Source organism: Gossypium hirsutum, chromosome D01, assembly GCF_007990345.1.
Source record: "Gossypium hirsutum isolate 1008001.06 chromosome D01, Gossypium_hirsutum_v2.1, whole genome shotgun sequence".
NCBI classification, from domain to species: Eukaryota; Viridiplantae; Streptophyta; class Magnoliopsida; order Malvales; family Malvaceae; genus Gossypium; species Gossypium hirsutum.
Window position 1 is genome coordinate 5,667,244 of NC_053437.1, and position 26,468 is coordinate 5,693,711.

Sequence of the window (26,468 nt, forward strand, 5' to 3'; positions counted from 1 at the left end):
AACAAAGAAGGAAATGTAAGAAACTTACCGGTGTCGCGCAGCGGAGAACGTCGAAAACCGAAAGGTTTTCTCCTCTTTCTGGAAGACCGACTTTGGTTTTGGCAGTTTCGACTCCAAATCGGAGTCCTACACTATAAGGCAAGTGAGAGGGGTGTCTTTTTTTGGCAACCACAGACGGCGGAGCCGTCGCCAGCTACTGACGGCCGTCGCAGAGGCTCGCCAGAACTGTAACAACTCGGTTTTAGCTAAATCAGAACAGTGATTTTTGAACCACAAATTCGAAGTTTTAAAATTTATTTTTTATTATTTTAATATTTACAGCATGATATTAGAGTTGTCTGAAAGTTTTGTAAAAAAAATTTATTGTTTAAGTGTTTAATTCGGTAAAAAGGACTAAATCACGTAAAGCGTAAAAGTTGAATTCTAATAGATAAAGGTATTAAATAGCTATAGGGCTTTAAAGTGGAAGTCGTCATATGGAAATTAGACCATAATTGTGATAGTGGAATATGATGGCTTGACATTTTGTGTAATTTGATTAATTTTAAAAGGTTAATTAAGTAAATAGGTAATTAAAGATAAATAAAACCAAATAAAAGTATCATCTTTTTCTTCTTTATTCAACCGAAAGTTCAAACAAAAAGAAGCCATTTTTCTTGAAGCTAGGTTCGGCCATCTTTGAATGCTCAATTAGGTATGCATTTTTGTCCCGTTTTTAATGATTTCTATGTTTTTGTGATCGTTACAACTAGTACTAGCTAGCCCATACCTTCATTTTTGAAACTGTTATAGATTTCAAATTATGCCATTGTTGAATATTTGGTTGTTTAAGTTTTTAATGATAGATTATGAATGTTTAATCTTAGATATACAAGTTTTGTAAAGTGATTTTTGACAAAAGTGTCAAAAATGGATTAAATTGATAAAATGTGAAATGTGATGGTTAAAAGTGTAATAAATTGAAAATATGGGTTGCTAGTAACACGTATTAAATTCGGTTAAGCATGTGTTTGTACTAAATTGCATGAATTTGCAATTTTATGTCATAAGGACTAAATTGTAAAAATGTGAAAGTTTAGGGGAAAATGTGTAAAATATCTCTAATGTGTGTTTTGGACTAAATTGAATAAATAGTTGATTAAATAAGGTGATTTTGATAATATATAGATCTAGGTAAGTTGAGATTGAGATTAGATCGGGGAAAAGGAAAAGTGGACGAATAGTCGATAATTTCCATTCAAGCAACTTGAGGTAAGTTCGTATAATTAGAATCGAACTTTCATTTAATTGCAATTGTATGAAATGAATATGTATATATATATGTGAATTGAATGGTTGAAATAAACAATATTGAATTGCTTAATTTGAAATATATTGAGTAATACTGGGCTCCGTTTGAACTATAGAAAATCGTAGGATACGAGTGACATGTCACTAGGGTTACCATTTTGGTCGAGCTCCTGCATTTTTGTGGGCGCACCACAGCTCGTATGAGCTTACTGATATATCAGCTCTTATGAGCTTATCGTTTCAACTCGATAGAGCTTACCGTTCTTTAGCTCGGAATGAGCTTACCGATCATGGCTCGAAAGAGCGAAAATGATAATAAATTGACGGATTACCGATTAATGCACATAGTGTGTATCACCTGAGTATCCTGCGATGTTTCATTAGGTTCAACGGGCATTATACTGTTACCAATTATATGATTGAGAATGAAATGGAATATGATTTATGTGAATTGTATAAATAAAATATGATGTGTGTTATGAGGATGTAGGGAACTGGAAACGAGATTTTATAAAATGTATGAATGAAATGCTATGTGAGTTGTGTCGAAACCACTTTTTGGATACAAAAAATAGCGTCGAAAAAATGAAAATTATAGTCGCCACCAATCCTTTTTATTTAGGTGTGATTGGGTCACCTCAGAAAATGGTTATTTTTAATAATCAGTTCGATTTATTAAAACATCGCTTTTTGGTCTACGAAATTCAGAAAGACGGGTTCGAGAGTCGGTTACGTACAAGGAAGAATTAGCACCCTCGTAACGCCCAAAAAATTGGTACCTAGCTGATTAACTAGTGTCTTAGTGTCAAGAATTGGAAACTTTGAAAAGATTCAAAATACAATCCTTTATTAAAACGCTAAAAATTTTTCGAGAAAAATGGCATATTTTACGTTAATCGAGAAGGAAAATTATGTCCCGTAATTTAGGACACAATGCCTTGTATTCCTAATACAAGAATACATGCCGAAAAAATTACCTATTGAAAGGTATTTTATCCTCTCGGTTTAAATCTGAACTTCATGTATTGGCATGATGGTTAAGGATGTTCATCACCTCAGATGTGACTTAAGTTCGAGTCGCGCTAATTATTATTTGTAATTTTAAAAAAACAAAACAAAATCTAACACTAATAAGTAAAAAATATAGGTACAATGTGTACCAAAATTAACAAGAGTCTAAGGTATCAAATATTTAGCCTTTCAATATTTATATATTCTATTAATTTAATCATAAATATAAAAAATTTAATTTAATTTTTATAAAATTTATCATTTTCATTCAAATTTTAAAAAATTCAATCAGTTTAATCCTAATATTTATAAAATGATAATTTTATAGTCAACTGCGTGAATTTATTCATACGCAATGCAACGTGACAGTCGCCACAAGAAACGAAAAAAAATTCTCCTCAAGTCTCAGCTCATCATCAGATATGTAAGAAAAACCAACAGTGGAGCAAGTCTCATCACAAATTTCGCCACTTGGAGCGTACCTCTGATCACAATTGTTGCACTTCCACAAATTTTGATGAGAAACGTCACTCAGTTCATTCTGGCTCTTACGATGGCGGTGCTGTTACCTAATTTTGTGGTTTCAATCTCTACCAAAACAAAAATCGATATCAGCAAAGATCAGTCAGCTCTTAAGGCACTGAAAGTTCATGTTGTTACCGATCCACAAAATAATCTGAAAACCAAATACTTCTGTTTGTAATTGGATTGGTGCCACTTGCGGATCCCAACACCAAGGAGTCATAGTTCTTAATCTTTCTAGCATGCTTCTCATTGGCACTGTACCACTTCAAATTGGGAATCTATCTTTTCGTATTTCACTTGATCTAATGAACAACTCTTTCGGCTCATTATCCATTTAGTTGACTAATTTGCATCGATTGAAACTTATAGACTTGTTTTTGAACAATTTCTATGGAGAAATCCCATCATGGTTTGATTCCTTCCCTAAACTTCAATACTTGTCTTTGATCTCTAACAATCTTGCAGGAGAGATCCCATCCAATATATTTGATCATCTACCTAGATTGCAACAGCTTTACTTGGAAGGGAACAAGCTCTCCGGAAAAATTCCATTGGGTTTATTCAAGTGCAAAGAGTTAGAATACATATCCTTGGCTGATAACAGGTTGGAAGGGATTCTACCAAAAGAAATAAGAAACTTGACAATGCGCTTAGGAGTCTATATCTCGACAACAACCTGTTCGAAGGTAAACGGAAAGCAGTTGGATGTTATTTTAATTTGTTGTCTTTCTCCAACTGCAGTATCTGCTTTATTTGCTAAGAAAGCTTCAATTCTTTTTTATTTTTTTACCTGGTAAAAATTTTAAAGTTCATTTTAAACTTATAGACTTGTTTTGAAACAATTTATAGGGAGAAATCTCGTCATGGTTTGATTCCTTCCCTAAACTTCAATACTTTGTGTTTGAGCTTTACCAATCTTGCAGGTGAGATCCCATCAGATATGTTTGATCATCTATCTAGATTGCAAGTGCTTTGCTTGGGTAAGAACAATCCCTCTGGCAAAATTCCATTGGGTTTATTCAAGTGCAAAGAGTTAGAGGACATATCCTTGGCTGATAATAGGTTGGAAGGGATTCTACCGAAAGAAATAGGAAACTTGACAATACTTAGGAGTCTATATCTCGACAACAACCTATTCGAAGGTAAACGAAAAGCAGCTAGGTGTTATTTTAATTTGTTGTCTTTCTCCGACTGCAATATCTGCATTGTTTGGTAAGAAAGCTTCAATTCTTAATTTTTTTTTTACCAAGTAAGATTTTAAAGTTGTTTTAATTTTCATGCTTTTCATCGATCATGATAGCGTGCTAAATTCTTGATTTTAACCATATGACTAATTCTAATAATCTAAATATCTTCAAATTTTATTAAACGAATCAAAGATTTTTTAGGAACATTAATTTATATAATTATTATAATTATAAAAACCTTAAGCCTTGTTTTCCCTCTTAGCCTTTTAATTACTCGAAAACTCTTTTTTGCTCTCCGTTTTTCCCCTTCTTTTTGGTTTAGCTATGATCCTATTGAATTTAGTCTTGAGTTAAAAAAAGCACACTTACTAATGACAAAACTTTAAAAGGAAATAAGAGAACCCAAAAACAATAATACTTATGCGTTTGCACTATGGTATCGTAGTGAAAATTAGAAATTTTATCACAAACAAATACATGTAGAATTCATGTATTTAAAATAAATTTGTATGTTTAAAAATAAAATACAATAAATATGAAACGTAAAGTTTGAAACTAATAATAACACATATGAAATATGTACAATATTAAAATAAAAATTAATTTAACTTGTGAGTAAAAGAAAATAGAAATAAGTAAATACATCATATGCACTACTATTATTTATTATGATATTGTCATTTTTTTACATCATGTCAAAAAGTAATCATGCTAGTGAAAAGAAATTTCAAATTGGTTAAGGATTTTATTAATATTTATTAAGATAGAAGTATAAATACACAAATTTTGTGAGAGAAACCATTTTATGTTAAAAAATATTTTTTTAAAGTTTACTTAAGAATTATTATTGGTGTAGTGATAAAGGATTTGTTTATAAATCCATTAAATATGGGTTCAATCAAAATATTTGGTGTAGTGATAAAGTTTACTTAAGGATTTTATGTTAATTTTAGTTCTTTTATTTAAAAGCGGTATAAAAGTAGGAAAAGGCAAAAAGGTCATCAAAATAATAATAGTAATCATTTAATAAAAAGACATGTTAGTCATTTTCTAACCGAGTTTATATTCGATTAACCCGTAACACCAACTCGATTAAGAGTTTTATTAATAGTAATTATCTTTGGTGGGTAGGAAAGCCTCAATTCTTTTCTTTTTCTAAAACAAATATAAATTTTAACTATTATTCGTATTTTATTTAATCAAGCAAATATTTGTAAAAATAAAATGTCGGTAATGACAATATATCTCAAAGAAAAGAGAAAGAAAAAAAATAAAGAACAATCAAATTTTTACGTGGAAATCCTTTTAGGAAAAAATCACGGGCAGAGAAGAAAATTCACTATGTCGAATTCAAATGATTATAAAAGGAGTAGACTATGTCTATTTATAGTCTTGTAAAATTATATTCTAATAGGAGTGTAGTAAGATTCAAACACCTTATTCTAATCAATATCAAATAGATGGAGTTTAATAAGGTTTAAAAAACCTTATTCTAAAATAAAATAAAAGAAGTGTAGATCTATATAGATTTTACTTTTATTTTATTTTACCACTGTATTTTATTTAAATAAGGATTCAGACCACTCAATTCTAACAATCTCCACCTTGACACGAATTCTCAATGAACAAGTTCTTCATTGCGAACTCTCAACGAACAAATTCTCCTCCTCTTCCATAAAACCCCTTAAGGGTTTAACTTCAACAATGAACACCACCCAAGTTTCAGCAATGCTCAAACTTGGTTATAGGAAGTGACTTAGTCATCATATCTATAGGATTTTCATGAGTACTAATTTTGCTCATAACAATATCACCACGAGCAATAATATCACGAACAAAATGATACCGAACATCAATGTGTTTTGTTTTGTTCTCTCATGAAACATTTGATCTTTTGTAAGGAAGATGGCACTCTGACTGTCACAAAATACTGTACTGATTTGAAGGTTTTCATTGAGTTCACTAAAGAACCCCTTCAACCAAATGGCTTCTTTACAAGCCTCTGTAATCACCATGTACTCAGCTTCAGTGGTAGAAAAAATGGCTTTAGTTTGCAAAGTGGCTTTCCAACTGATTGCACAACCTCCAATTGTAAAGACATAACCTGTGAGCGATCTTCTTCTATCAAGGTCTCCAACAAAATCAACATCAACACACTCAATGACTTCATCTCTAGTTCTTCCAAACTATAAGCAAACATCAGTAGTACCTCGTAAGTATCTTAAAATCCACTGAACTGCTTTCTAATATTCTTTACCAAGATTCGTCATGTATCTGCTAACTACACTAACTGCATATGATATATCTGGACATGAACAAACCATAGCATACATGAAAGATCCCATTGGACTAGAGTATGGAACATGAGAGATCCCACTACACTAGAGTATGGAACATGTGACATGTACTCAATCTCATCATCTGATTATGGAGACATAGTCGATGAAAGTCTGAAATGGGTTGCTAAAGAAGTACTAACAGGCTTAGCACTTTACATATTGAACCTGCAAAGAACTTTCTCAATGTACCCCTTCTGACTTAGGTACAATTTACTTGTTTTTCTATCGCTGAGAATCTCCATACGAAGTATCTTCTTTGTTGGTCTCAAATTTTTCATCTCAAATTCTTTGCTTAGTTGGGCTTTAACCTTTCTTATCTCTCATTTATCTTTCGTTGCTATCAATATGTCATCAACATAAAGGAGTAGACCCACAAAAGAACCATCACTATTTTTCTTAAAGTAAACACAATTGTCAAAGTTACTTCTTTTGAAATTATGAGAAGTCATAAAAGAATAAAACCTCTTGTACCACTGTCTTGGTGACTGTTTCAAACCGTACAAGGACTTTTTCAGCAAGCAAACATAGTCATCTTTTTCTGAGACTATAAAACCCTCTAGTTGTTGCATGTAAATATCCTCCTCAAGTTCTCCATGCAAAAATATAATTTTTACATCTAACTGCTCAAGCTCCAAATCATACATGACCACAATACCAAGCAAAGCTCGAATTGAACTATGCTTCACAATTGGGGAGAACACATCTGTGAAGTCCACTCTTGGAATCTCAAGACTCTAAAAGAAGAAGTTGAATATATAACATTTTTTAGTTTTTGATCATTGTGATAATTAGGAGTAGAACCCAACCCAATGGATTAGATAATTGGGAAAGGGGTGATATGATCAGGTTGAATGTTGAATTTGTTCAGTGGATGGATAGATAACTACCCACTCGAATGCCTTTCAACTTACATATCTTTACCTTTTAAGTAATTGATTTTGCAAGACATATTCCAATTACCTTCGGTAATCTAAGATATCTAAAAGCGTTGGACATAGCGAATAATGATTTAAGCAGCACACTGTCATCCTCGAAAAGTAGCTTTCTATCAGTATTAGCCAACTACAATGACTTGGCTTTCTTGTCATTTGAAAGAAATCCATTAATCAGTGGTTACCTTCCGGCTTCTATAGGAAATCTGTCGGTTTCTCTTCTATATTTTGATGCTTTAAGCTGCGGCATTAGTAGCAGAATTCCAGAGGAAATTGGGAACTGGAATCCAAATAATAAATTGAGATATCTTGCCCTTAATGAAAATCAATTGGAAGGGATATTGTCGTTATCTTTGATTAATTGCAGTGAACTAGTACTTCTCGATGTTGCAAACAACAACTTAAGTGATACCTTTCCTCATTGGTTAGGCATGTTTCCCAAGCTGTAAGCTCTTATTTTGAGATCTAATAGATTTTACGGTTCCATGCAAGTCTCCACAACCACTTTTTCCTTCTCCAGACTGCAAATGGTTGATCTCTCTCATAATGATTTCACCGGCTTATTGCCAACCGAGTTCTTCCAAAATCTCAAGGCTCTGAAAGAAGAAGTTGGTCATGAATATGATTTACTTTCATACTTTGTTCTGTTAACAATAAAAGGTTTGTAGCTAGAGTTTAAAATAAAAGAACTTATAGATTTGTTGGACAATAGATTCCATGGAGAAATTCCTAAGGCAGTTGGAGAGCTTAGATTGCTTCATGCACTCAGTCTCTCTAGTAATTGCCTGACTTGTTCTATCCCACTGTCATTTGGGAATTTGAAAGAACTTGAATCATTAGATCTCTCATTTAACAAGCTGAGTGGCAGAATCCCTTCTGAATTGAAAAATTTGACATTTCTTGAAGTGTTAAGGTTTTCAAACAATAATCTTGTCGGACCTATTCCCAGTGGCAAGCAATTTGATACATTTGAAGACGACTCTTATCTAGGGAACTTGGCTTTGTGTGGACTCCCATTACCGAAGGAATGTAACAATGATGAAATACCAGAAGCAGCGCAAGATGAAAAAGGTCATGGAAATGGAATAGCTTTTATTTTGAAACTTGCAATGATGAGGTATGAATGTGGAATTGTGTTAGGAATTAGCATGGCATATATTGTATTCACAACAGAAAGACCATGGTAGCTTGTAAGAATGATTGAGAGAGACTTGCGAAACAAAGTTTCACCTTGATCCCTAAAAATATATATATTTTTGTGAATTATAATAACAGGACAAAACCCGAACAACAAATGCAACTAGCGCAACTTAAACCCAGGCCACATCTGGAGTGATGAACATCCTTAACCATCATGCCATCACTTAGTTCAATCCCTAAATATTTTAAATCCACATTAATTTTGAAACTTGATAATTTTTCCCAATTTGGTCCCAAGCTTGGATTTCATGAAGTTATGATGATATGAAAATTTGAGATTATACTACATCATCTAAATTTTTTTCTATTTGTAAGTGATGAAATTATACAACTTCAAAGTGTCACGTCATCACACTTAATGAAATTCAATTTTAACGATTAAATTAAAAAGTTAAATTCCAAAAATAAAAAAAAATTAATATTCATCTTTTAATTCTTTTAACTTACCGTTCCGTTTTTCTTTTAAATTACCTCTTAATTCTTTTTACCTATTTATCGGCATTTGAGGGTATAACAAATATACACTGTTCAATCATAAAGTAAATATATAAATACTTTATGTTATATTAACAATGATTTATAGATGTTGTTTTACCGTTCTAATAATTTCTATATTAAACTATATATTTAAATAAATATAAAAATATTTAATCTCAAGAAATTCTACTTCAATAAAGACTTCAAAGTTAACGGTAATTAAAATAATGAATATTTTTAATAAAAAATTGAGATAAATTATTTTTTTATTGAATATTACCAGGTGTATTTTAAAAGGTAAAATAGTTTTTGATTGTTCAATGTAAATATAATGATTATAGAAAAAGTCATTCAATTTTTAATTTAATAAAAATAATATTAACAATGATTTAGTTATACATTAAAGTATATATTTAAATTAATATAAAAACCTATTAATATAATTTAATAAAGACTTAAATCTTAATTGTAATTAAAAATAAATAAATACTTTTAATAAAAATTGAGATAAAATTGTTGTTTTATTGATTGTCATATATTTTAAAAGGTAAAATAGTGATTGATTATTCAATGTAAATATGATAACTATAGAAAAATTAGTTAATATTTAATTTAATAAAAATGAATAATTAAGAAATTTTACTTAATAAGAATATTAATAACTTTCAAGCAAATGGTAATATATTTTGTTAATATTTTAATCAATTAATGAATTTCACTTTAAAATTATGACATTGATATTAGTGAGAAAATATTTTATTAATAATTTATTTTAAATACAAAATAGAATTGGATAGTTAATTTTAAAAAAAATTGAAGCCAAATATATTGTTCACTACTTAAAGTTTTAGAGTTATTACTTTTATATATAACTTATCAAATATTTGATAATTGCATTTAACTTAATGGTCAATGAAAATGATTTAAATCCAAAATTATATATCTTACAATCACTCAAACTTAAAAATAATTATCCAATGTATGCTATTTTTTTTTTCCTTAAATGAAATTTGTTAGAGGTAAAGGCAATGATGAATACTTTAGGTAACTTTCTCGACTTGATTTAAATGTTAAATTTCGAATTCGGGAGACTATATCAACTACTGTGATGGCCTAATAGGGTTATCGAAATTTTTAAAAAGAGTTGAGTTAAAAGATTATCTAATTTAGTAGAAAACTTAGTTTAAATGTCTTATTATCCCTTACATTTTAATTCTCATCTAGCAGCGAAAAAAATGGTATTAAAGTGTTTAATAAAAATTAGGTTCAAGCATATTATGTAACAATCATAGCCTAATATATTGCATGTTCAAATGAAATGTCATGCTTAATAAAAAAAAACTTAAGTCCTAATTCTCATGCCATAGTTTAAATAAAATATTACAATCTTTGAATAATATAATAAATCAAAAGTATACTTTTTCTGTTTGGTGTTGATTAGAATAAGGTGTTTTAACCTTACTGCATTACATTTATTTGATTTTGATTAGAATATGGTTTCATAAACCTATAAATAGACATAGTCTACTCTTTTTGTAATCATTCAAATTCGACATAGTGAATAATTTCTTCTCTACCATTGATTTTTTCTTGCAAGGGTTTCTACATAAAATCTGTGTGTTCTTTTTTTTTATTCTTCTGTTTTCTTTGAGACACTTTGCCATTATCAACATTCAAGTTTTCACAGTCTGTTGAATCGTTTTCTTAATTGAAAATTTTACATAGAAAGTTCAAATGTTCCATCTCTCTTCTCAATATGATTTCTTTACCTACAACTTAGTTTGCTTCTCTTAGAACCACAAATTAAGGTTCCATGAAATGTATGTATGTTGTGGACAGAATTCATGCCTCATTTCATTGTCCGGTAAAAGCTAGAAAATGGCAAAGGAATGGCTTAATTTGATAAGAAACTTAGCTCCCTGTTTCAGTAAATGAATGATAATATAAGGTTCAAATAGACTTCTTTTTATCCATCTATAAACGGCATGAAAATGGCACAATGCATTCCTATTATTTAAAAAATGCAAGTATTGAGCACAACTTTTAATATGAATGATAATCTAACACTTTTGGGAGTTATCTATTTATCCCATAATATTATATTATGTTCAGTTTTGTGTTTGTTATTTTTCTTTCTTTCGTTCTTAAATTAAATTTATGTTCAATGTAAGCAATTATCAATACATTAAATATTTGGTACTTGGGGGCATATATATATATATATGTTGACACAATTTTTTGGATGAAAACGGGGTCGACTTGGATTTTGAAAATGAAACGAAATTGGGAGTCGCCACCAATCTTTTTTGATGAGGTGTGATCGGGTCACCTCGTAAAATGGTTGTTTTTGATAAACAATTTGATTTTATTAAAACAACGAGTTTGATCTACGAAATCCAAAAACAGGTTCGGGAGTCGGTTACGCACGAGGAAGGGTTAGCACCCTCGATACGCCCAAAATTGGTACCTAGTTGATTTCTTAATGTCTTGGTATCGAAAATTAAAAAACTCAAAAAGAATTTAAAATACAATCCCTCCTTATATTGTTATTTTAAAATTACTCAAATAAATCAAAATGGAAAATGCTTCCTTATCTCGAAGTAACAAGATGTCACGTCCAGTAAGTTAGGATACAACACATCGTATTTTCGAGAGTAAGCTTGCCTTTATTTTTTTTTGTTTAAACCTCATTTATTTTAATTTCAAAAGGATGTTCGGTTATTTAGGATCAACGCGAGAAGAATCGAAGCTCAGTAAGTTAGGGCACGATTTTCTCGAATTTTCTAAATACGAAATATTACCTTATTTTGAAAGTTTAAAAAGGATATTCGGCTATTTGGTCGAACGAGAAAACCGAAACCCAGCACGTTAGGGCACAATTCCATGGATTGCCAAATATCAAACGTCTCTTTCGTTTTAATGAATTTTTTTTAAAAGAGTCTAGATGAAAATTTACATATAAATATAATACACAGTAAAACTTTAAGATAAAATTTAAAATAAGTGATATGTATATAAAGTTCAAAGGAAATAACAATAATAGAATTTAAAATCATTAACATATAAACGATATATACAAAAGTTTAAAAGAAATAACATATGTAAAATATTTAAAGTTGATAATAATATAAAATATATGTTATGTCTAATAATAATAATAATAATAATAATAATAATAGTAATAGCAATGATAATGTAAATATATACAAAGAGAAAATATATAATATGACAAAATCAATCCGAAATTAATCAGTTTAATAATGTGATGATAGCAATAGTAATAATGTAATAATAAAGTAAAAAAATAATAGTAATACATTAATAAGAATAATAATAGTATATTAATAACAATAATAGAAAATAATGACGAAATAATAATAATAATAATAAACTAAAGAGTACTAATAGTACTAACAATAATATAAATAATAATGAAAACAACAAGAGAAATAATAACAATAACAGAATAAAAATAATGATAATAATAATAATAGCAAAAATAATAAAAATAATAAATAAATATAATTAATCAATTTTAATAATAAAATGGCAAATTAACTAAAAGGATTAAATTGGATTGAAAATAAAAATTCGGGGCAGATCCGAAATAAAGATAAAGAGAATAGGACCAAATCGAACACGCGAATAATAAGGAGGGACCAAAAGCTCAAAAAAATCCAAACTCCTAAATGCAACACCTGGGCCGGGCCAAATTGGGACAGTATGCAAATTTCAGGATAAATTTACAAGAACATAAAATGCGAACTGGGCCAATTTAGAAGCTGGCGCGAAGGGGAGAGACTAAAAGTGCAAATCCCCCATCTAAAGGGACAATGCACATGGCCCAAGTCGCATGCTGACTTTCCCCTTTCCAATGCTGTTTTATTGTACTATTTAAAATAAAAAAAACTGTTTTAAAATCATTTTTACTTTTGCCCCTTTTCTTTTTTTTTTAAAAAAAATCCTTAATGCTCTCTACTCAACCCATTTCCCCTTTTCCTTTCAGCCGAAAGGCTCATCTCAAGCCCTCAACTATTCTCCAAAATTTGATTGTGACCAACAAAGCAAGACCCTTCGACAGCGAAAACACGATACAACTTCGGTAAGCCTCTCGTCCTCTCTTATATTTCGTGTTTGTGTCGAATGAAAGAAGAAAAATTGAAATAAAAAAAAGTGCAACAAGTAATCACCTAAGAAATATATATATTTTTTTTGCATATTTTATCTTCAAAAATCCATACCCGTTTCTCTTGAAAACAAAGGAAAAAAAAAGAAAGCCCCTTATTTACAAACGGTTTCCTCTAAAATACAATCGATTCTTCCCCAAAATACCATCGATCCCCCCTTTTATTCGTTTTTCATGCGATAGATAAATCAAAGAAAACAGAAACGAAATCGAAAGAAAAATGAGAATCAAATCACCTTGTGGAGACTTTTTGTTCAAGCTTTTCTGTATTGATTTTTTTGTTTTTTTTTTGTGTCTGTATTCGTAAAAAGAAAGAAGCCCCCTTTTTCTTTTCTTTCAATTTTTTCCAAAAGCCGAATCTTCTCTTTTTTTTTGTTACAAAAGTCCCCCCCTCTTTTTTTTCTCCCCCTGGTTCGATTTTGCTTGTGGCTTTTATAGCCAAAAATACAATATTCTGTTAATGTTTATTGCTCCATTTTTTTGTCCTTTTCCTTTGCTTGTTTGCAGGTGCGGCAAAAGGCATGGTGGTGGTAGACGGTATGGGGGTGTGTGATGGTGCTGGTGGCAAACAGCATGGGAGAGTGGGAGTGGTGCTGGTGGCAGACAGCATGGGAGAGTGGGAAGAGGCAAGTGGGAGTTTAGGGTTTTGGGATTGGGCTTGGATGTTGGGCTAGGTTAATTTTAGGTTTTGGGTTTGAGGATGGGTTAAATGGGCTTGGGATTTTATTTTGGATTTTATTATTTGGGTTATTTTGTTGGTATGGGCCCGGGCAAAAATGGGCTTTTACAGCTGCCCCTCTTTGCTCATTTTCGTGTAACGAGAATAGAGCAATGACATCAAAAGGGCCAATTTTGCCCGGTCTTGCCGAGTCTTGACTTTTTGGTGCTCATCTTCTTCAAGTAGCCTTATTCTGTTCTGCTGTGTCTCGTTGCTTCAATCCACTTCACTGCGCTCCAGAGAAACATGACTTAAATCTATTCTGCTGCAACTCCATGGGAATGAGATTTGTTGTTTTCTTCGTCTGCTCCACTACTGCTTAGGGAGATAAGACTGAATGTTGTTTTCTTCGATCTATTCCACTGTTGTCCAGGGAGATAGAACTACCAGCTTCAATGTACTCCACTGTAATCAGGGAGGTAAAATCCGCCGTCTTCGACCTGCTCCACTATTGCTTAGGGAGATAAGATCTGTAATCTTCGATCTATTCCACTGTTGCCCAGGGAGATAGAACTACCAGCTTCAATGTACTCCACTGTAATCAGGGAGGTAAAATCCGTCGTCTTCGACCTGCTCCACTATTGCTTAGGGAGATAAGATCTGTAATCTTCAATCTATTCCACTGCCAAATACAGGGAGATAGAGTTATCGGCTTCAATGTACTCCACTGTAGTCAGGGAGGTAAAATCTGCCATCTTCGACCTGCTCCACTATTGCTTAGGGAGATAAGATCTGTAATCTTCGATCTATTCCACTGTTGCCCAGGGAGATAGAACTACCAGCTTCAATGTACTCCACTGTAATTAGGGAGGTAAAATCCGCCGTCTTCAACCTGCTCCACTATTGCTTAGGGAGATAAGATCTGTAATCTTCAATCTATTCCACTGCCAAATACAGAGAGATAGAGTTATCGGCTTCAATGTACTCCACTGTAGTTAGGGAGGTAAACTCTGCCATCTTCGATCTTCAATCTATTCCACTGCCAAATACAGGAAGATAGAGTTATCGGCTTCAATGTACTCCACTGTAGTCAGGGAGGTAAAATCTGCCATCTTCGATCTTCAATCTATTCCACTGCCAAATACAGGGAGATAGAGTTATCGGCTTCAATGTACTCCACTGTAGTCACATGGAGGTAAAATCTGCCATCTTTGATCTTCAATCTATTCCACTGCCAAATACAGGGAGATAGAGTTATCGGCTTCAATGTACTCCACTGTAGTCAGGAAGGTAAAATCTGCCATCTTCGATCTTCAATCTATTCCACTGCCAAATACAGGGAGATAGAGTTATCGGCTTCAATGTACTCCACTGTAGTCAGGAAGGTAAAATCTGCCATCTTCGATCTTCAATCTATTCCACTGCCAAATACAGGGAGATAGAGTTATCGGCTTCAATGTACTCCACTGTAGTCAGGGAGGTAAAATCTGCCATCTTTGATCTACTCCACTACTGCTTAGGGAGATAAGATCTGTAATCTTCAATCTATTCCACTGCCAAATACAGGGAGATAGAATTATCGGTTTCAATGTACTCCACTGTAGTCAGGGAGGTAAAATCTGCCATCTTTGATCTGTTTCGCTGCCAAATACAGGAAGGCAAGATCTGCAATCTTCAATCTATTCCACTACCAAATACAGGGAGATAGAATTATCGGCTTCAATGTACTCCACTGTAGTCAGGGAGGTAAAATCTGCCATCTTTGATCTGCTTCGCTGCCAAATACAGGAAGGCAAGATCTGCAATCTTCAATCTATTCCACTGCCAAATACAGGGAGATAGAATTATCGGCTTCAATGTACTCCACTGTAGTCAGGGAGGTAAAATCTGCCATCTTTGATCTGCTTCGCTGCCAAATACAGGAAGGCAAGATCTGCAATCTTCAATCTATTCCACTGCCAAATACAGGGAGGTAGAATTATCGGCTTCAATATACTCCACTGTAGTCAGAGAGGTAAAATCTGCCATCTTTGATCTGCTTCGCTGCCAAATACAGGAAGGCAAGATCTGCAATCTTCAATCTATTCCACTGCCAAATACAGGGAGATAGAATATCGGCTTCAATGTACTCCACTGTAGTCAGGGAGGTAAAATCTGCCATCTTCGATCTGCTTCGCTGCCAAATACAGGAAGGCAAGATCTGCAATCTTCAATCTATTTTACTGCCAAATACAGGGAGATAGAGTTATCGGCTTCAATGTACTCCACTGTAGTCAGGGAGGTAAAATCTGCCATCTTTGATATGCTTCGCTGCCAAATACAGGAAGGCAAGATCTGCAATCTTCAATCTATTCCACTGCCAAATACAGGGAGATAGAATTATCGGCTTCAATGTACTCCACTGTAGTCAGGGAGGTAAAATCGGCCATCTTCGATCTGCTTCGCTGCCAAATACAGGAAGGTAAGATCTATTATCTTCAACCAGCTCTGCTACAAACAAGAGAGGCAAGGTTTGTCTTCGATCTGCTTCGCTGTCAATGCAGGAAGGCAAGATTTGCTATCTTCAACCAACTCTGCTACAAACGAGAGAGGCAAGGTTTGTCTTCGATTTTTACTGATCTGTTCTCTAGGGAACATGACCTGTATAATGAACCTAATTATGCCTAATGATTAGGATGGCATGATCAGAATGGATCAAATGTTCCTAACTAGATGTGCGTGAATGACATTTGAATGAATGTAGAATGTCATGAAAATGATTCCTTAATGCTTAGGTTATCATCGCTCAAAAGCTTATTAAGGCTTTATCACTAACGTGTCGCAACGCCTTCTTGACCAGCCGGCATTTCCAAAGAAACACGTAATCTGATTGCCCCCCACTGTGAACATCGTAGTTCAATCCATTGTGACATAAAATTTGTACTATCAATCTCCTACTGTAACCCAAGGGTAGAAAGATATGGCTTTTTTCAATCTTCTCCTATCGCCATTCAAGGGTATAAGATTTAAATCCTCCTGGTCCCTTACATCATTCCCAAGGTGTCGTACCAAAAACTCATGCGCAAACGAGGGTTCTCCTTCCCGAGGTAACCTCTTCTTATTGCCTGAAGGTCATCACTTTCTTGTTTATTCAAGCTTTGTCACCAACATGGCGTCTTGTCAATCAACGCATTTGACAACAAAAATCCAAAGAGAAAGTCTAAATTTAGACTATTCCTTCCCAAATTTCCAACCTTTAAATTTGGAGTGTTCTAAACAATTGTCCCGCTTCAGGCTCCTATATTATTTAGAAACTTTTCAGAGTAATATGCAAAACTTCCTTCGTGAAAGTTTTATTAGTCCATTAATCATTATTCAATGCAACATGCTTGCAAAAGATCATAACGATAGATAAAATAGAATTGATTTGAGAGCATAGCTCAAAATGAATAAACTATCAAGGATAGCAAGAATAAAAGGGGAATTAATTGGGAACACGTATCTTGAAAAAGAATGAAGTATTCCAAGAAAAAAATAGTATGAGGACAAGATGCCCCAGATATCGTAGCTTGAACTTCTCTGTACCAACTCTTTGAAAGACCATTCTGTGTTTGACATGTGTTTAGGAGATCTACAAGACTTTGTCGATGCCCCAAGATGCTACCTACCCTTTCCTGTTGAATCAGGTATAGCAAGATCATTACATGCCCCGATTTGATCAAAATTTGAGCTGCTCTGATCGCCTCATGCCCCAATTTGATCCAAAATTTGAGTCGCCCTTTTTTGGGTTTTCAACTCAAGCCCCTTTGGTCTCAAGGCGCCCTTTGTGGGTTTTCACCTTGGCCTCTCCTTTTTTCACTCATTTTTCTTTTCTTCTTTTCATTAATTTTCTTTTTTTTAAGTGAAGTATTTGTTCCTTGAATCAAAATTCTCAAGATTAGGCAAGTTCTTGCCATCTATCTTGGTCATACCGATACTCTCCCAAATAAAGCCTTCCACATAAGGTCCTTCTGGCTTGGCATCCACTTTCTTCTGAAGTCTCCTTCGTATGGGAAGGATCTTCTTTGATATCGGGTCCCCCTTGTGGAAGTTTCTAGGACAAACTTTCTTATTGTAAGCTCGCATCATTCGTTTCTGGTACATTTGACCATGACGGATAGCTCTTAACCTCTTTTCTTCAATCAAGTTCAGCTGATCATATCGGGATTGGACCCATTCTGCTTCGTCTAACTTTAGTTCTGAAAAAACTCGGAGAGAGGGAATTTCAACCTCAATTGGTAGCACTGCCTCCATTCCATAAACCAAAGAGAATGGTGTTGCCCCGGTAGAAGTCCTGACGGACGTTCGATAAGCATAGAGGGCGAATGGTAACTTCTCGTGCCAATCTCTATAGGTTTCAGTCATTTTCCCCGCAATCTTTTTGATATTTTTATTGGCTGCCTCCACCGCACCATTCATCTTCGGACGATATGGCGATGAGTTATGGTGCTTGATCTTGAATTGACTACAAACCTCTGCTATCGTGCTATTATTCAAATTTAATGCGTTGTCAGATATAATCCTTTCGGGCATTCCATACCGACATATGATTTCCTTCTTTAAAAACTTGCTGACAGCTGCCTTTGTGACGTTGGCGTAAGAAGTAGCCTCTACCCACTTAGTAAAGTAGTCAATCACTACAAAAATGAAACGATGTCCGTTTGAAGCCTTTGGCGATATCGGCCCAATGACGTCCATGCCCCACATGGAGAAAGGCCATGGGGAAGTCATGACGTGAAGAGGTGATGGAGGCACATGATTTTTGTCTCCGTAAATCTGGCATTTATGGCACTTCTTAGCATATTTGATGCAGTCTCCTTCCATGGTAGACCAATAATATCCAAATCTCATGATTTGTCTGGCCATTGTGAAACCGTTAGCGTGTGTTCCACAAATACCATCATGGACTTCTTCCAAGATCTGCTTGGCCTCCACAGCGTCCACACATCTTAACAGCACCTGATCTTTTCCTCTTTTGTACAGGATCTCTCCATCTAAGACGTAATCACTGGCCCGCCTCCTCAACATTCTCTTGTCATTCTCAGTTGCTTGGTTTGGGTATTCACGATTTTTCACGTATCGCAATATGTCCTGATACCAAGGGTTGTCGTCCTTTTCTTCTTCCTCGTCAATGTTACAACAGTGGGCTGGAGCATCATAAATGCTCATTTGGATAGGCTTCACATCCTCTGGTCTATTTACTTTGATCATGGAAGCCAATGTAGCTAAAGCGTCGGCCATCTGATTCTAGTCTCGTAGGAGATAACAAAAGTGATGTCGTCAAACTCCTCAATCAATTCTAGGACTACCCTTCGGTAACTAATCAACTTAGGGTCTCTTGTTTCCCATTCGCCTTTGAGCTGATAAATTACCAATGCCGAATCCCCATATACCTCAAGTACCTTGATTTTGCGTTCCATAGCCGCGTGGATTCCCATGATACATGCTTCATATTTCGCCATGTTATTCGTGCAATCAAAATCTAGTTTACTGGTAAAAGGATAATGATCACTGTTTGGAGATACCAAGACTGCCCCAATCCCGTTGCCCATGGCATTTGAGGCTCCGTCAAAATTTAATTTCCAAGTATTGCCTTCTTGTGTGCTTGCTTCAGTAGCTGCCACATACATCAGATCCTCATTTGGGAAATCAAAGTTCAAAGGCTCATAATCGTCCAAGGCTCTACTTGCTAGAAAATCTGCTATCGCGCTCCCTTTTACAGCCTTTTGATTCACATAGGTTATGTCAAATTCAGATAGTAGAATTTGCCATCGGGCCATCCTTCCGTTTAGAGCAGTTGACTCCATCATGTATTTCAGAGGGTTTAACTTTGAGATTAACCAAGTCGTATGGTACAACATGTATTATCTCAATCTCCGAGTAGTCCAAACCAATGCGCAACATAATTTTTCAATTGGCGAATATCTCGTTTCGCATTCAGTGAACTTCTTACTGAGATAATAGATCGCTCTTTCTTTTCGTCCTGACTCATCATGTTGGCCGAGCACGCACCCCATGGAATTCTCAAATACTGCCAAGTATAATATCAGCGGCTTGTCAGGGCAAGGTGGCATCAGTACTGGGGCGTTGGACAAGTAATGTTTAACTCTTTCGAAAGTTTTCTGGCACTCCTTATCCCATACACCTGGATTGTGTTTCTTAAGAAGACGGAATATGGGGTCACATTTCTTAGTTAATTGTGAAATGAATCGAGCGATGTAATTTAGTCTTCCTAGGAAACCCCGAACTTCTTTTTGAGTACTTAGCGGAGGTAATTCTTGTATGGCCTTAACTTTGCCTGGGTCAATTTCAATTCCCTTTTCGCTGACTAAGAATCCTAGTAATTTTCCTGATCTAGCCCTGAAAGTACACTTGGCTGGGTTAAGTTTTAGCTGGAACTTCCTTAACCTTAGAAACAGTTTTCTCAGAACTTGCACGTGTTCCCCTTCTGTTCTGGATTTTGCGATCATGTCATCAACATAAACTTCTATCTATTTATGCATCATATCATGGAATAATGCTACCATGACTCTCTGATACGTTGCTCCCGATTTTTCAAACCCAAAAGGCATTACTTTATAACAAAACGTCCCCCATATCGTTATGAATGTGGTCTTCTCCCTGTCTTCAGAAAGCATCTTAATTTGGTTATACCCGGAGAAACCATCCATGAAAGAGAACAGTGAGTATCCGACCGTGTTGTCTACCAAGGTATCGATATGAGGCAGTGGGAAATTATCTTTTGGGCTGGCTTTGTTCAAGTCTCTGTAGTCCACACACATTCGCACCTTCCCATCTTTCTTAGGAACAGGGACTATATTGGCTACCCATTCTGAGTACTTGACCACCTGTAAGAAACCAGCATCAAATTGCTTCTTAACTTCTTCCTTTATTTTTAGCAAGACATCAGGCCTCATCCTTCGAAGCTTTTGTTGGACTGGTTTGCATTCTTCCTTTATAGGCAATCAGTGTACCACGATTCAGTACTTAACCCTGGCATATCTTGGTAGGACCATGCGAAGACATCTTTAAACTCTTGAAGCAACTCAACAAGGTCTTGCCTTGTTTCCTTGGCAATGCAAGCGCCAACTTTTACCTCTCTGCCCTCTTCTAAGATCACAACTTCTACTGATTCCTTATAGGGTAGAATTTGTTTTTCTTCTTCTTTCATCATTCTTAACAAATCCGGAGATAAAACGCTGTCTTGGTCACCTTCAAAATCTTGAGGATCATCTATACTCATGTCTTGTTCAAATAGAGACTCTGAATTCGTAACAGCGTCGCTCATCTCGTTAATATCTGAAGACCTGTTATTGGAACAAATGGAGGCCCAAATAAAAGAATCTAAGAATACTTGTATGCATAGTATGATTATAAAGGGAATGAAAAGAATGAAAGAATATTTGCTCAAGATGAAACTGAATGATAAGTTTTCACTAAAATTAGATTTTGGACATGTGCCTTTTACAAAAGATTCTTATCACCCCCAGGCTTAGGGCAACAAGTGTTCTGAATATTACTCTAGATTAGCTCTAAAAATACAGGGATCTCTTCCACAGTCCCATTGTTCAAAACACTCCCAAATATGTAAAAGTTTGGAGACTTTTATTCCTCAGTTCCCTTTTCGGATATATCATTGAAATTCCTCGATATTTCTTTCAGGCTTTTGACTTGTTCAAGGCATTACAACTCTTTGCTCATTATCGTGTAACGTAAAGATGCCTAGTCATTTGACTTTTGTCGGTTTCCAAGTTAACTGGGATAATTTTACCTAATTAGGGTCCTTTTAGGGAAAGTCTAATGCAAAATAAAGCAATGCAATGCAAATGCATGAAATGAATGCAAAAGAAAGGAAGGCGTTGATTCTAAATTTAATTCTATTAGAATAATTTTTCTAAAAGACAGATTTTTTTACATGAAAATAGCTTACATATGTGGTATTGCCCTTCATAGTCCAAGTAAACGCTGATATTTTCTTCATGGTTAAACCCTATAAATTCTCCAAAAGATGCATTTGCTAGCTCCTTACTGCTTAATCTGAGCCTCGATCTCTTGCTCGCTTATCTCCATGATACTCATCAAAAAGTGCCAGCTCTTGGATAATCTTCGTTGGCAATTAAATCAAGTCATGTATTCCTTCGTGGACTTCCGGCTTTCTCTCGTCATGCCTTCGTTGGCTTGAATCTCTAGAAATTACATTATGTATTCCTCCGTGAACTACCAGCTTTCTCTCATCGTGTTTACTCCGACTATATTCAGGCGACCGCACTATAATCCACTTTATCAAGAAATTCGCTTCCTTATGACAAACTATTCTATTTAGGAATCGAATTTCGAATCAACACATTCTTTTCTTTGATGTAATGTAATGCAAATGCATGAATGCAAAAAGAAAGGAAGACATTGATTCTGAATTTAATTTCATTGGAACAACTTTTCTAGAAAACAAATTCCTTTACATAAAACGGACTACATACACGGTCTTTCTCTCATATTCCAAGTGAAGACACCTTTCTTCCTCTTCATATCTGGATCTTATGGTCGAGTCTGACGAATTCTCCAAGAGATGTCTATATTAACTCCTTTTTTTGCTTGATCCAGGCTGCGACTCGTTGCTCACTTATTTCTATGATACTTTTCAGCTCTTTTAAGAAAGTCAAGACATGACAGCTCTCGAATAATCTTTGTTAGTTTCTGTCTTTAGGCAATGAAGCAAAGTCTTGTATTTCTTCCCGGACTATCAGCCTTCTTTCATGTATTCACTTGGACCATATTTAGACAACCGTGTTATAATCCACTTTATCAAAAAAATTTGTTTTCTTATGACAAACTATTCTATTTAGCAATCAAATATGAATCAACACCTCCTTCCTAGGATGATGTAATACAATGCAATTATAAACAAAAAAACAAAACACGTTAGTGCAGAATAAATAACAAATAAAGCAATTCGGGTGACCACTAGGGGTTTGGAGTGGCTCTACGTAGGGTAGGCTCCTAGGTCTCTCTATATGTGGTTTGGTTCTAGAGTAAGGGTACCTGAACCAGCAGATTCCTCGATCCTCACCCATTATAGGCTCATATGGACCGAGTTCAGTTCAGGGGAATACATTTCCCTATGGCCATGCGGAGATGAAAATCTCACGAAGACATAGGTACGGATGTATCCCGGAAGCGATTCACTATCCTATGCGGAGGTGAAAACCTCACGAAGGCGTAGTTTCTCACTCCCACTTAAAAGGGTATGACCAGCGGTCATGCAATGCAATGTGCGGAGGTATAAAATAAAATACAGAACACGATAAAAAATATAACTCAAAACAAAAGAGATGCAATGAGAGGATCGTAAATTTAAATCGAATTTTCAACTTTCGACAAAAAGACAAGAAATAATCAACACGTGGCTTGACTCTCTTATTGTCCCCAGTGGAGTCGCCAAGCTGTTGACACCATTTTTTGGATGAAAACGGGGTCGACTTAGATTTTGAAAATGAAACGAAATTGGGAGTCGCCACCAATCTTTTTTGATGAGGTGTGATCGGGTCACCTCGTAAAATGGTTGTTTTTGATAAACAATTTGATTTTATTAAAACAACGAGTTTGGTCTACGAAATCCAAAAACAGGTTCGGGAGTCGGTTACGCACGAGGAAGGGTTAGCACCCTCGATACGCCCAAAATTGGTACCTAGTTGATTTCTTAATGTCTTGGTGTCGAAAATTAAAAAACTCAAAAAGAATTTAAAATACAATCCCTCCTTATATTGTTATTTTAAAATTACTCAAATAAATCAAAATGGAAAATGCTTCCTTATCTCGAAGTAACAAGATGTCACGTCCAGTAAGTTAGGATACAACACATCGTATTTTCGAGAGTAAGCTTGCCTTTATTTTTTTTTGTTTAAACCTCATTTATTTTAATTTCAAAAGGATGTTCGGTTATTTAGGATCAACGCGAGAAGAATCGAAGCTCAGTAAGTTAGGGCACGATTTTCTCGAATTTTCTAAATACGAAATATTACCTTATTTTGAAAGTTTAAAAAGGATATTCGGCTATTTGGTCGAACGAGAAAATCGAAACCCAGCACGTTAGGGCACAATTCCATGGATTGCCAAATATCAAACGTCTCTTTCGTTTTAATGAATTTTTTTTTAAAGAGTCTAGATGAAAATTTACATATAAATATAATACACAGTAAAACTTTAAGATAAAATTTAAAATAAGTGATATGTATATAAAGTTCAAAGGAAATAACAATAATAGAATTTAAAATCATTAACATATAAACGATATATACAAAAGTTTAAAAGAAATAACATATGTAAAATATTTAAAGTTGATAATAATATAAAATATATGTTATGTCTAATAATAATAATAATAATAATAGTAATAGCAATAATAATGTAAATATATACAAAGAGAAAATATATAATATGACAAAATCAATCCGAAATTAATCAGTTTAATAATGTGATGATAGCAATAGTAGTAATGTAATAATAAAGTAAAAAAATAATAGTAATACATTAATAAGAATAATAATAGTATATTAATAACAATAATAGAAAATAATGACGAAATAATAATAATAATAAACTAAAGAGTACTAATAGTACTAACAATAATATAAATAATAATGAAAACAACAAGAGAAATAATAACAATAATAGAATAAAAATAATGATAATAATAATAATAGCAAAAATAATAAAAATAATAAATAAATATAATTAATCAATTTTAATAATAAAATGGCAAATTAACTAAAAGGATTAAATTGGATTGAAAACAAAAATTCGGGGCAGATCCGAAATAAAGATAAAGAGAATAGGACCAAATCGAACACGCGAATAATAAGGAGGGACCAAAAGCTCAAAAAAATCCAAACTCCTAAATGCAACACCTGGGCTGGGCCAAATTGGGACAGTATGCAAATTTCAGGGTAAATTTACAAGAACATAAAATGCGAACTGGGCCAATTTAGAAGCTGGCGCGAAGGGGAGAGACTAAAAGTACAAATCCCCCATCTAAAGGGACAATGCACATGGCCCAAGTCGCATGCTGACTTTCCCCTTTCCAATGCTGTTTTATTGTACTATTTAAAATAAAAAAAACTGTTTTAAAATCATTTTTACTTTTGCCCCTTTTCTTTTTAAAAAAAAAATCCTTAATGCTCTCTACTCTCCCCATTTCCCCTTTTCTTTTCAGCCGAAAGGCTCATCTCAAGCCTTCAACCATTCTCCAAAATTTGATTGTGACCAACAAAGCAAGACCCTTCGACAGCGAAAACACGATACAACTTCGATAAGCCTCTCGTCCTCTCTTATATTTCGTATTTGTGTCGAATGAAAGAAGAAAAATTGAAATAAAAAAAAAGTGCAACAAGTAATCACCTAAGAAATATATATTTTTTTTTGCGTATTTTATCTTCAAAAATCCATACCCGTTTCTCTTGAAAACAAAGGAAAAAAAAAGAAAGCCCCCTATTTACAAACGGTTCTCCTCTAAAATACAATCGATTCTTCCCCAAAATACCATCGATCCCCCTTTTATTCGTTTTTCATGCGATAGATAAATCAAAGAAAACAGAAACGAAATCGAAAGAAAAATGAGAATCAAATCACCTTGTGGAGACTTTTTGTTCAAGCTTTTCTGTATTGATTTTTTTTGTTTTTTTTGTGTCTGTGTTCGTAAAAAGAAAGAAGCCCCCTTTTTCTTTTCTTTCAATTTTTTCCAAAAGCCGAATCTTCTCTTTTTTTTTGTTACAAAAGTCCCCCCTCTTTTTTTTTCTCCCCCTGGTTCGATTTTGCTTGTGGCTTTTATAGCCAAAAATACAATATTCTGTTAATGTTTATTGCTCCATTTTTTTTGTCCTTTTCCTTTGCTTGTTTGCAGGTGCGGCAAAAGGCATGGTGGTGGTAGACGGTATGGGGGTGTGTGATGGTGCTGGTGGCAGACAGCATGGGAGAGTGGGAGTGGTGCTGGTGGCAGACAGCATGGGAGAGTGGGAAGAGGCAAGTGGGAGTTTAAGGTTTTGGGATTGGGCTTGGATGTTGGGCTAGGTTAATTTTAGGTTTTGGGTTTGAGGATGGGTTAAATGGGCTTGGGATTTTATTTTGGATTTTATTATTTGGGTTATTTTGTTGGTATGGGCCCGGGCAAAAATGGGCTTTTACAATATATATATGCAATTATCAATACATTAAATAGTTACCAAAAAGTTTTGTTCAAATATATGCAATTTGTTCGGTAGATGGATAGATAACTACCCACTCGAATGCTTCTCAACTTACCTTTGAAGCAATTCATTTCGCATGACATATTCCAATTACCTTGGGTAATCTAAGAGATCTACAAGTGTTGATGCCCTTTGGTGTCGGTGCTAGTGTGGTGGTGTAAGAGGCGGCGCAAGGGCGTGCGGACATGAAACGAACAACTTTGAAGTTTTTGGTGCCGGGGCACCGGATTGGCGCGCTCCACCAAGGTTGCCTCGATCTAGTGTGGGGGTGTTGGCTGGCATGGGGGAGCCGGATTGGCCCTTGTTGGCTTTGATGTTTTTGGCACGGGGCCCTTGAACACAGCGAAGGGTCCTCAAAGCACCTTTTGCTTCGAAGTTTTTGGGGCAGGAGTGCCATAAATGGTGT

At 34.5% G+C, this 26,468-nt stretch overlaps 1 protein-coding gene across 1 annotated transcript; it reads left to right on the forward strand.

Moving 5' to 3' along the window:
- Positions 1 to 2,854: 2,854 nt before the first annotated feature.
- LOC107917202 (receptor-like protein 9DC3) lies at positions 2,855 to 25,765 on the forward strand. Its single transcript, XM_041086311.1, has 8 exons — positions 2,855 to 2,996; positions 3,196 to 3,430; positions 3,676 to 3,968; positions 7,486 to 7,729; positions 7,805 to 7,892; positions 7,953 to 8,401; positions 13,655 to 13,684; positions 25,720 to 25,765. Exons 1-8 carry the CDS (start codon positions 2,855 to 2,857, stop codon positions 25,763 to 25,765), a joined length of 1,527 nt encoding a protein of 508 aa, XP_040942245.1.
- The last annotated feature ends 703 nt before the right edge of the window (positions 25,766 to 26,468 follow it).